Below are 13,332 nucleotides of genomic sequence, written 5' to 3'. Positions count from 1 at the left end.
TGAATAACCTGGTTTTGTGATTATGATCTGTATTGCCTTATGCATTGACATGATATCATTCTTTATTCTCACTCACTCTTTATTACCACTTTAAATCTCACGCAACATTACAAAAACTCTTTGTGAATTGTTATTTACCTTATTTGAAAAGCTAATTGAATTCAATAGGCAATTAACAATGGGTACCGTGACACAATAACAACAATACATTCTATAAGCTATTAGGTCCTATAATTAAAATGATGTCTATTGGCCAATGACATGGTTCCACATATGTAGCATGTAATCGACTAATATTATTTGACGACATAAAGCCGATATCAGTTAGTAGGCTTACGCATTTATGGATGTGGTATTAAGATTTTCATATTATAGCATAGGTAGATATACGGGACAAAATAATGAAATCTATCACTTCTAGTTATTTATTTTTGTGGATAGTGTTTTATTTGGCCAATGTCATGGTGCTCGGAAGCGGGGCAGGTAAGCTGTTTATTTTTCTAGTCTTGGAAGTATAGTAGTAATAGTAACTTTAACAGCAATGTCCGATATTGTTGGAGGTTTGCGAGATGTTTAAGACTTAACACTTTGACACAAACTGAGAGACAAGGTTAATGTAATATTGTTCTTACAGGATGGATTCCAGTGTTCAAAGGAGTATCTGGAGCTGGAGAACCAGATCTGTACGATCTATGGATAGGGAGCACATCGCTGAATGAATTGAATGACTCTGTTCGTTTTCTTGACGCAAACATCAAAGCACACTTCAAAAGTCCACTAATTGAAAGATGGTCTGAATTTCAAGTTCTACAGGTAATCTTTGTAACTGTATCATTCTGTCAGACTACTATAGTTTATTCTTTCATTCATTTAATTTATTTCAGATAGTGCATCCCTATATATAGGGATGCACTATCTACAAAACATACAAAACTAGAAAGCCACTCCAAGAGTGCATACCTCCGCCTACTGTAAAATTCTCCTACTTAAGATTTCTCCGGGAAACTATATATATATCTCATCTTTATCGTTTCAAATTAATTAAATTTCAGTATTCCACCGAGCGGTTTAGAATTAATTCTGTGCCTGTAATGTTTGGATGAGGAAATCTGTGAGAAAGAAATATGTTTGTGTAGTGTCTTAAAGATGTATTGTCCCCCTGAAAAATAATTTAAAAAAAAATTTTTTTTTTGAATATGCCATTTTAATGTCACATAATAGTTATTGACTTCGACCAAAAATTGGATCGAAAAAAAATTTATTTACCTGAAAAAAATGGAATTTAAAGCAAAAAATGGTCAAATTGGCTGCCAGCCAATGTATTTTTGGTTGAATTTACCCATTTATCATGTTATTTTATAAGTGAAAACATTATTTTTCTACGGAAGTAATTCACTTTATTAAAACTACAAAATAACCTATTCAAAGTCTGATTTAATTAATCTTCATTTTTCATGTTTTTGGGGGACAATACATCTTTATTGCTGTGTGTGATTTAGGTTAATTTCACTACAAGCATGTGTATGCGAATTTGGTGTAATAGTTATGTAACCAGCCTTTCAACTAACAATAGTTTCAGTTGACTTACAATAGAACAGCAACGCCAAAAACACGGATGAATTTTAAAATAAATATATTTTTTTTTAAAACCTGTAAATTAAATTATGTTTTAAAATTACAAATCATAAATTATAACTCTTACCTCTTAGTGTACAAAAATGAAGTTTTTTAGACAAGTAGTTCTCTAGCAAATGCAATTTTAGTTTACTTGTTACTTTAAGACTGCTCGCCGGCTTTTGAAAATCCTGTCCTATCTATTAACACTAGCAGGTCTGAAAATAATACTAAAAACTGGTCCGTGGTCCGGATTGCCTCCAAAACAATAGCATCTTATTCTTTATTATGACCATTTACACACAGCGGTTTCAGCTCAAGATAGATACAGACTTTAAGTGAGACAAGCAATGGGGTTTTCGGCTTATCGCTCGTCTGTGTAAATTGACTTTAACTAGGATTTAATCTAAAATTAAAACATTAACTACAACTAAACTAAACTTACATCAACTAAAACATTACAACTGTCATGAATTCTCTTGTTAAAACTATGAATGAAGTTCCTCCGATATACATAAAATGAGAGGCCGTTATTTGTAACAAGCATCATGCTTTCGCTATTATAACTAGGCAATTTCAGTAGCTTACGTACCCGTTATCAAACTCTGAATTACTTTTGGTAATTATTTATAGTATTACCACCCGTTGTAAATATTGTTAGGTTCCTTCCTATAGTATTTTAAGTAACCTAACGACCAAATCTCTAAAATTCACTTTTAAGTTCTGTTCAATTAATAGCAATATATTAAATGGAACATGGCCAGTGTACCGTTCCTAATATTATTCAACCGTATAATCTTCTATGTTATCTAAAATATCTTAGCTAAAATGCTTTATTACGTTTTATGTAAAAACCAATGATGCGATTATCTAGTCTAGTCACTTAAGGTCAATAAATAGTGTAATGAATAGTATTATTTATTGTTCTTTATGAAATTCAATCGTATCATATTCCATTCTAGCTAAAATGTATATCAACAATCTGTGGTATCGCATAGTAAAAAAATGAAAGCTATGCTAAAAGTAACTTCAACAAACGGCAACGGCAACCTTTTGAATCTGGCTCGTGGGAACTTTAAAAAACCCACTATATCTTATGGAAGAGTAGGTGGTTACCCCGGATGTACTGCTTCATTCAGCCATGTCGTTGTGGACATATTAGTGGGTGCCGTTTGGTGGCAGAACTCGACACGAAGATACCCATAATGGGGTCGAAAGTTGTGTATGTGTCGTCCACAGTCGCGGGTTATTCCCCACACCCATTTACTGTACGGAACATAATTTTTAAACAAATTGAAGCAAATTGTTATATTGTAAACGTATTTCTGCTATCACAGGTTAAAATTGTTTTTTATGAAAATGGAGAAGAGAAGGCGTTCATCGAATTTGATAGTGACGCTACAGATAAAGAGAGCTGGTTTGCCCAAGATCGAATAAGACAGAGTTCGTTTAATGATTTAAGTCATGAAGAAACCAAAATCTTTTCAATTAAAGGGTATGCTTTCAAATTCATCTATTTAGCAAAAACATGAATCTTACAGGATAAAAGGCGCCCTGTGTAATTAGTAGACCCTTTTAACAAAGAAGACCAATGTACAAGAGAAAAGAAAAGCAAAGCAATAGGCCTAAATAATTATATATATACAAATCTAAAGGCAACTTATTGACAAAATCAGTAGGTATCAATGGCTTGATCTCGACGGTACGAAGATACAAACAAAATAAGTAAAGAGCTAATTAAACGATAAAATATAACAGCAAAATAATTGCATTTTCTGAGCAGAAAACTCATTCTCTTGAATTTCGGACCATAAGTTGCAATATTTTGCTACTTTTACTGATTGATTCTTGAACAATATTGTTGGACTGTATTTATTTTTGTTGAATACTTATAATCTTAAAACCAATACGCACTATGGTTCCAAAACACTAAAGAACATAATATCTTGTAAATTGCAAAGTTCTCAAATACCAAACAAATAGACCATAATTATAAATATTTTGAAGAAAATGTTTTCGAAAGAAAAAGGATTTCAGTTATTTTTATATCTTAATTAAAATCCAATGAAACTGTTACATGTTCGGAATTGTTTTAATTTTTCCACTTTTTTCACTTTTTCCAACTATTTTTTTTCTCACTTTTTTCTTTTTTTTTTTCCATTTTTTGTTTCTTTTTTCTTCTTTTTCATTTCTTTTTTTTTATTTTTTCTCTTTGTTTCTTTTTTTTTTTTTTTTCGTTCCATGCATTCCATCATTATTATACATACAACTTAAAACAAAGAGAAAAAATGAAAAGAGGGAATCTCAGAAACAAAGCTTGTAAAATTAGAAATTAAAAATATGTAATATTTGATGACATTTGAAAAACAAATTCAGTTTCCCTTGATTGACAGTGATGAATGAAATTGGACACTTGTGCCTAATGTGCAGAAAGTCCCATGATACTATGTCTAAATATAATAATATAAATTATTTAACAATTATATGATAGTATTAATTTTGCACTAGTAATATTACTTTGGTATTAATTTGTATTCACAATCAAGGGAAAAATAGACGATCATAGTACACTCTCCCCACTAACAATAATTAAAATGTTGTCCTGTTACAGTATTTTGATCCTAATTTATTTTATCGACGTTTGTTTATTTAATGACATTGTAACGGTAGTCTCGCATACCAAGATAATTTCCTGAATTTTGTAACACTGGCACCCAAGGGATTATACAATTAATGTTAATTATTTTGATCTAATCAAGTCAACATGTTTTGCAGTCGACATTCAAAACGTTGAAGCCGAGAATAAATAACGATGATGATGATGGTACGGTGGCCTGTAAGTGTCACGGCAATTTACAAAAAAAAAACCACGGCAATTTGAAAAAAGCCACGGCATTTTAAAATTAAAACATCACAGAAAATTAAAAATAAAACATCACGGCAATTAAAAAAAATACCACGGTAACTTAAAAATGAATCACCACGGCAAATTAGAAATGAAACACCACGGCAAAGTACAGAATGCCACGACGGAAGTGAGTTACCACGGCGGAAGTGAAACCCTTGGAATCTTCGATTTTTTCCGATGGAAGTAATTATTTTGTGCATTTATGATGTTCTTTATATTATTTTTTTTATGATCATACATGTGGTATAGCGCAACCTATACCTAGCACTGCAGCAGTTACGTGATTGTTGCACTCTTCTTGAACTTTCTAGGCCTAGGCCCTATACAACAAGATAATGTTTTAATATTACAATAATTATAATACATTTTAAAGCATTTAACAAACTTTACAGTAAAGATCAATATTAAAACATTGTACTTTATTTTCTGTACCTGCTGCAATAGCAGAGTTAGCTAGGATCAGAACTATTTGAAAGAACATGTCATGCTTACCCGCTGTAAAAAATCGAAGATTTCAAAGGGTTCAAAGGGTTAACTTCCGCCGTGGTAACTCACTTCCGTCGTGGCATTCTGTACTTTGCTATGGTGTTTCATTTCTAATTTGCCGTGGTGTTTCATTTTTAAGTTGCCGTGGTATTTTTGTTAACTAGCCGTGATGTTTTATTTTTAATTTGCCGTGATGTTTATTTTAAATTTGCCGTGACACTTACAGGTCACCGTATGTTGATAATGATCGAGCCGGACCGCGAATATTTACACTAAAGCCTGTTTTCCAGTCGACATTCAGTTACGTTAAATTGCAATGTACTAGGCCTATGCCACAACCAATAGGCCTACTACTATTATTATCATGATTTAGGATGTACAGAATAGTAAAGATGCACCGACGTATGGGGCACCATATATGTGTGTAATACATTTTGCAATTAAACATACACACATTTTACATCTATACTCGCTTGTGTTTAACACACATACATCTTCGCTGTTTATGGCTCCCCATACCGACGAATGTTTCAATATACTTGTCTTCGAGGTTTTAACTATTTGAAAAACTAAACGTCGACTGGAAACAGATGATTTACTCGTCAGTTCATCAATGATTTAAACATATCGAGATCTTCGAAATTGTTGGATGTTAATTAATGGCATAAACATATCGCAGATAATAAGATAATGATTATTAACAATATTTTTGGAAATGAAAATGTGGTAGGCCTATTAAAGAAGAAGAAGAAGAAAAAAAACCACAAAACATTGTAACAATCAATCGTTGCCGCTTCTGTTTCAGAGATTCAGACAAAGTCAGACGACGTTTCTTTTCTAACAAAGAATACGGTAAATGCGAAACTGATTTCGGATGGACTGTTGTTGTATCACGATTTGGACATTGTGAGTGGGAAAGGAAACAGCCTGATTACCCTTTGATTTTGTATTCACCCGTAACCAAAGGTGTATTCTGGCATTCTAGTAAGTTGTGTTTAATTGTCTACGATAAAGGCCTCGTTACCAAGACGTGCCAAAAAAAAAGAAAGCCTGGACATTCTGGACATCAATTTTACCTCCCGTTACGCTTCATTGTTTGTCAGGTCCGAAAGGTCATGATTTGTCTACAAATCGTTGGCCTAAGACGACCTAGGCAAACTTTACGGCTTTCGCTCTGAGCGTGAAATCAATTATTGCAGGGCGCGACGATTGTACTCTGCTTAGTCCATGGGAGGTATTTTGTTATCCAAAGAGAAGCGTTCCAATATTGACATTCGGTTTGTATTCAGGAGGGCCATGCGTCATTAGAACTAGGTTATTATTATCTGCTCGCAGCACTCACTTGTACTTTGCAATTGCTAGTATTAATTGCATATACCATCCAATATAGGATACGTAGGTAAAATAATGAATTATGCAAACTGTGCATGCGCACTTTCTAATCTTGAAAGACATAGGTCTATAAATAGCCCGTTGCGGCAGTCGTTCCTGACAAAAATACAGGAATGTTCGATTCGCAAATTGAAAACAGGCTTAAGGGTTGAGAATGGGTTATATGCATCTTTCTATTGAAATAAAAAAATCTTTTCTTTATGCATAGATGATACAGGTATTGCAGATTTTATGGCCATTTTCTTAAAATGTTCAGGTAATGCACAGTACTTTACAATAATACAAATTGTAACATGGGATTAATTCCACAGAGTATATTTTGCCGTTTTAAATGAATAGTGAATTTGTATGGCTTTATTAGTATTTTATATTATTACTGTAATAGTTTATAATGAGTTCAATTGATTTGATTGACTACTAATATCCGACTATTCTCTGAATAATCGCCGACTAGTCTTCGACTAATTCTTCCACTAATCTTCGACTATTACAACTCATCTCCGAATAATATCCAGTTTTCCCCGACTATTCTCCGACAATGCTTCGACTAGTCCTCGACTAATCTCCGACTATTCTCCGATAAATTTCCAACTTCTATTCGACTAATCTCCGGCTTTACTCCGACTAATCGCCGATATTTAGTCGCGTGCAACGTAACTCTACAGCTCACTATGTCGGTCGGTTGGTCGGTAAACACTAACGAAAATTTGAGCACGGACTGCAGTCGTCTATTTTACAACCAATCTCCGACTATTCTCCGCCTATTCTTTGAGAAATCTCTAACTATTTTTCGACTAATCTCCGGCTCATCAGAATATTTTTTCGGTTTTTTCCAAACTATTCTCTAACTAGTCTCCGACTAATCCCCTTCTACAACATCAATGCGATTCTGTATTTTAAACTTGAAAACATGTTTTTATATATATTGTTTAAACAATCGTTTTATGTTGTTTTACAGACACATGTTCACATGATGTTGTATTATTAAATGGTGTTACGTATACATTTGAAGCATCACCATCGGTATTGTTGGCTCATTCTCTAGAGTTGTGTAGCTTTGATAACAGTAAGTTTAGATATAAACAATATTATTAAGTGATAGTATATGATTATTTTCTATAGTATATGGCGTCAAAATCATTAAAAAACATTGGTACTGCCAACATCAGTGATTATTTTGAAAATCTCATACAATTATATGTCTTATATTTTTTTTATTTTATAGAGTGGTGCTTTTTAATTTATTTCTTCTGTGTTTATAGGGGTTGAATGAGGTTGAAAGCATTTTGGTCGTATAAAAATTGTAAATAATTAATCAGCAAGGATAATATGTTAAATTTACAGGTCCACTGGCACTGCGCATGTGTAGTGGAGGCGTCTGGGAAGAAATAACAGTTGAAACATGCGCAAGCAATTCCATCAGTAATCTGGCAAAGGTAAAGTTCTAAATATCTCTATCATAAAGTTACATAATCAAGTAACTTTAGGTTAGAATTTTATTAGTCTTAAATTGTGCACATTAATCGCTCAATATGTTTGTTCTTTGAAGAACAATGTTGGGTAGATGAATTTCTTTGTGACTAGATTCAATGGATTGAGACTGACCATAGTGATTGTGTATTTTGATGTAACAATATATTTTGATAATCAGGATTAATTCCACCATCACGTTTCATCTGACGATCAATATTCATTTGACCATCACGATTCATCTGATCATCACGATTCATTTGACCATCACGATTCATCTGACCATCACGATGCGATTTATCTGACTATCCCAATTAATTTGACCACCACGATTTATATGACGATAGATATTCATTTGACTATCTCAATTCATCTGACGATCAATACTAATCTGACCATCACGATTCATCTGATCATCACGAATCTTCTGAACACCACGATTCATCTGAGAAACGCGATTCATCTGACCATCAATATTCATTGACTATCACGATTCATCTGATCACGATTCATCTCATCGTAACGATTCATTTGGACATCACGATTAATCTGACGAACAATGTTCATCTGACCATCACGATTCGTCTGACCATCACGATTCATTTGACCATCACGATTCATTTGACTATCACGATTCATTTGACCAATATACCAGTATTTATTTATTTATAAAACAAACAAAAGCAGCACTTTTTAAAGGCTAAAACGTTTTTAACAAACACATATAAAAACACATACGATATTACAAGTTTAATAGATAGTTAACATTCATACACAAATAAATACAATATTATATTTTTACATTTTTTTACATTATTAGGCCTATGTTAAATTGTTAACAAAAAATGGATCCAGGTGAAAATTAATGAGGACTAAACATAATTTCATCTTTCAGGTAAAAATAACTGAAGAAAATGCAGAAAAAATTGGTATGTATCTATCAATCCTTACGAGTGAAGAGAATATGGAGAGCAAAGTTAACATTGAAGACGTTGCCTTGATTCTAGAAGGAATAACTGGAGTTGGAACAGGAAATGAAAGAGTAAGATAACTTTTAACTGAACTTAACAGCTAATGAATTAAGACAACTACACTGGATTCATGTAATAGAATGGTCACTGTTTAACTGAATTGGCAGCAGAATGATCGATAGGACATTTTTAAACAGGAATCGGAGCAGGAAATTAGTAAAGACAACTTATGATGATGATGATGGTGATGAGGGAGATTTTAAATGATCTAATACCTTACCAACAAGAAGATTTGTAATTTGTAAGTATTTTTTTTACAGATTACTAACTTTACAGTGAACGTTGTGAGTAACATACAAAATGCTGATGATGACGTTTTTACAGCAGACAATAATAGTATGAGCGCGACTTCCAGTATCGTGAAGTCTCTAGAAACTCAGCTTGGATCTCTCTTAGATTTTGAAGACGTTGAAAAAAATGTAGCTGTGCAGACCAAACACTATTGCCCTGAGGCACTGAAAAATGGTATCGGGTTTGCTTCACTTCAGCCTGGCAATGCTACCGGTCTTCAAAAAGAGAATATCGAAATTTTTAAAGAAGTTGACGATTTTCTAATGAATATGATAGAAACATCAATAGCTTTGCCGCCTGAAATTGTTGATTTAAGTCTGAATCAAACCGGACCAAAACAGATACAGGTTAGCTTTATTGTGTACCAGACATCCAAGTTATTTGCTTCGAATCGTCTGATATCCAATAAACAAAGGGCAGTTGGAAGTCGTGTCATATCTGCTACTGTTGAAAATGTCAGAGTCGCGGTTTTGAATGAGCCAGTCAGAGCCGCATTTTTACCGGTCGTGGTAAGTTAATTTATAATTATTACATTTTTTAAATTGTGTAAAACAAGGTTTAACCACAACTTTCTGTATTGTTTATTTATGTACGAATACGTTACGGTACGAAATACATTACGGTACGAAATACACTGATTGTTTCGTTCGTATATCACAGGAACATGTATCTGGTAACCCTGAATGTGTTTTCTGGAACTTTGAGTTAGAAAATGGGCAAGGTGATTGGTCAAAAGAAAGCTGCTACTTCAATAAAACATCAGACGGTCGTATCGTCTGCTTCTGCGATCATTTAACAAACTTCGCTGTCATATTGGTTTGTAATTATTTGTTTTCGCTTTTAATTAGAATGAATTGGATAATATTCACAATCAAATAAGATATCCGGTCAGCATTACTGGTTATTCTAAATCATAAATATTGCATGATCTTACTCTTTCTAAAGTTTGGCATAAACAGATAAATTACAAATGGCGCTATGACTACTTTCAGAAGTAAACATGGACTTAAGTAAATACAGTATTATTGACAATGCTTTTCTCCAAGAACATAGTTGACTGAATAATGAAAGCCAAGGTTACTGTTTTGTTGAAACGCCACAATTCAATCAAGGCAATCTAAATAACAGGATGCTTAGCGCCGGAGATCAAATGGTTTATCTGTGGCTGCGACAAGTCCACGCCCCTTAACAGACACCGCGCGCCGCGGAAAATATGTGAATAATACAGTACTGCTGGTATTTGTCGCAGCCATACATAAGATCAAAGAACTGTTACGAGTTCCTGTCCTGTTGTTAGATTGCATTGATTCAATTATGTCGTTTTTGTTTTATTTATTTGACATTATTAAAGCTTGGTTCCCACTAGTATACGGAACGCCAAGAGGCTTTGTAAGCGCACCGCAACCAATCACTACTCGATAGATGATAATTCATCGTGTCAAATTACTTGCATTACGCTTACGTCATCAGTGTTTACCCTTTTTTTGGCAGGATTACCATGGACAAACTGGTGAATATGATGTTCTTTCATTCATCAGCATCATCGGGTGTAGCGTATCTATCGCTTGCTTGATTTTCACCATCATTACTTTTACTTGTTTCAGGTAAGGTGTATACATTCTAAAAAAAGGAGAACATTCATTATCCAAAATTTTATAAATGTTTGCATGTCCGACCCAGGGCTGGAATTTTTTTGTTTTGTCTAGAAAAGTTCTTAAGTTAAAAAGCCTTATATTAGTTTTTTTTTTAAATATAAAAATGGTACTTTCAGTATTATCTTTAATGAACTTTGTAATTTATAAAAATTACAAAAAGCATAAATATTTCTATTCTATCATATATTGATACCAGTTGTTTTTTCTTTTTTTGTGGACGTTTCAACCCATATTTTGGCCTAACTAGTATTATTGAATTTATCTAATCAATTATTTTTTAGGAACTTACGTGGAAAGCGCCCTCAGCGTATACTGGTAAACTTGTGTTTTTCTTTGCTCTTACTATACACTACATTTGTGATCGGTATTGGGTTAACATCGTGTCCCAATTGCTGCATCGTGGTAGCCATTCTTCTACATTACTTTGTTCTCACAACACTTTTCTGGATGCTTGTTGAAGCTGTTAATATGTATCTGAAGTTTGTTGTGATATTTTACGAGGAAACACGTTCTTTCATGTTGAAGTCAGCTGTACTTGGCTGGGGTAAGTCTCTTATTCAAATATTTATGAGAAAACAAATGTACATACATTTATAATGACTATACTAGGCTATACTGAACTTGAAAATTAGAGAAATAAAAAAACATTTCCAAAACTTTAAATCGTGAATGTGAAATCGATAATTTATGATAAAATGCAATTTCTGCAAATCATTAAAAAAAAAATCATGGTAAATTTGTGTTAAAAAAATCATCCTGATCTTATACGAACGAAGGATTAACCAATCATTGAAACATACATAATTTTAGGGTTGTGTTATCTTCTTACGCTTACCTAATCCATGAAGTGAATAATTTTCATTTTAAACCAATCTGCGTGTCATAGCTTTCGCCGAATAAATTATCGGTATCTTAAAATCATAGAAACTATTACTAACAATAACTAGAACGGCACTTCGAGAGTGCATACCTCCGCCTACTGTAAAATTGTGTCTTAATGCTGGTGTGACTAATTTTACTACAACCATATGTATGCGAATTTAGTGTAATTGTTATGTAACCAGCCTTTCAACTAAAAATAGTTTCAGTTTACTAACAATAGAACAGCAACGCCAAAACAAACGAATGAATTTGAAAAGAAGTAGATTTTAAAAACTACTCGTATCAATATCAATAACCGCGTCAATCTAAATAGCGCCCTCTCATATGTTAAACCTTGTGATATTTATACGATCTCAAGACTATCGATAATCAATGGCAAAATGTATAAGTATATATACATACTTGCTCTGTATTGTTGTTATCGTATTGATACATTTTTGTGACATAAATAAAAACCCTGTAGACTATTTTCGCTCATTTTTGTATATATATATATATTATTGTTCAACAGTTCTTCCAGTATTACCGGTTACAATCGTTGCAGCTGTTAATTTTAAAGGAACATATTCAAATGAACATTAGTAAGTTTCTAATATTTCCCAGATTAATTTTTTAAATATACGAGCAACCATCTAAGCACCTTTAAACTGTATAGAATGAACGAAGTAAACTCTGAATGACGTTTATCTAGTAACAATCGCCTTTGATTATTACTTCAAATTTCTCCACAGCGGTTTCCGATAATGATTAAATTTCCAAGAGCTAGCGCGCCCTCAATCTCCTATTTGTTCCTGAACTATGAGGGAGACGCTGTTCCCCTATGGCCACCTTCAATTTCCAAATGCTTTATAGTTTAATTAAAACTTCTTTTTTATTTTTAGTTGTTTTATGAAACCTGGACCCGCGTTATACGGTGGGATATTAGCCATCTCAGCCATCATCCTCGCGATTAATTTCGTCTTATACACACTGATCATTCGTAAACTGACCTGTCGACGAATAATGACCACAGCAAACACGGCTAACGATAAAGAACTGACTGTGCGGGTGAGAAACGCCATAGCGATAATGATGCTGCTTGGTTTAACGTGGATCTTCGGATTCTTCGCCGTGGAATCTTCTGAGGGAAATCGAATCCTGTTTCAATCGTTGTTCTGTGTGTGTAATTCTTTGCAAGGATTCTTTATTTTCGGATTGTTTTGTGCTCGGCGTAAGGACGTCAGAGATGCGTGGGCGAAATGCTGCTGTAATTGCAGAGGGTTCTTTACCAGATCAGCATCAAAACAACGCTATACAAGCGTAGACAAGACAACAGATGCTACAAATACCCAGACGAGCGGTGGTGGGCTTGGATTGATTGTCCCCATTCCCTTAACTACTCGCTAAGTGGCACGAACTTAAACTGCTCAAATAATGAAGTTTAAACGAAATATGTTCAGGAGTTGAAATAGAAGATGTGTGGAATAACTTTAGTTAGAACATTAATATTATATTAAAACCAAATGTTCGTATAGTTAGTAAACAGTAGGCTTGTAATTATGCATGTAGATTAAATGAGTGTCGATAGAATTTGGATTTTCTTTTCTATAATACAAACGTTTAC

The 13,332-nt window shown here is 33.5% G+C and overlaps 1 protein-coding gene across 1 annotated transcript; it reads left to right on the top strand.

Annotated features, from left to right (window-relative positions):
* The first annotated feature begins 408 nt into the window (after positions 1–408).
* On the top strand, positions 409–13,298 carry LOC144856429 (adhesion G-protein coupled receptor G6-like). The gene is made up of 14 exons (XM_078714438.1): positions 409–483; positions 635–813; positions 2,952–3,109; positions 5,814–5,992; positions 6,609–6,656; positions 7,359–7,466; positions 7,745–7,836; positions 8,766–8,912; positions 9,162–9,701; positions 9,853–10,008; positions 10,684–10,796; positions 11,129–11,391; positions 12,241–12,310; positions 12,611–13,298. Exons 1-14 carry the CDS (start codon positions 462–464, stop codon positions 13,113–13,115), a joined length of 2,580 nt encoding a protein of 859 aa, XP_078570564.1. The 5' UTR covers positions 409–461; the 3' UTR covers positions 13,116–13,298.
* The last annotated feature ends 34 nt before the right edge of the window (positions 13,299–13,332 follow it).

Source organism: Antedon bifida, chromosome 11 (genome assembly GCF_963402885.1).
Source record: "Antedon bifida chromosome 11, ecAntBifi1.1, whole genome shotgun sequence".
Classification (NCBI taxonomy): domain Eukaryota; kingdom Metazoa; phylum Echinodermata; class Crinoidea; order Comatulida; family Antedonidae; genus Antedon; species Antedon bifida.
This window is presented reverse-complemented; position numbering and strand designations above follow the sequence as displayed.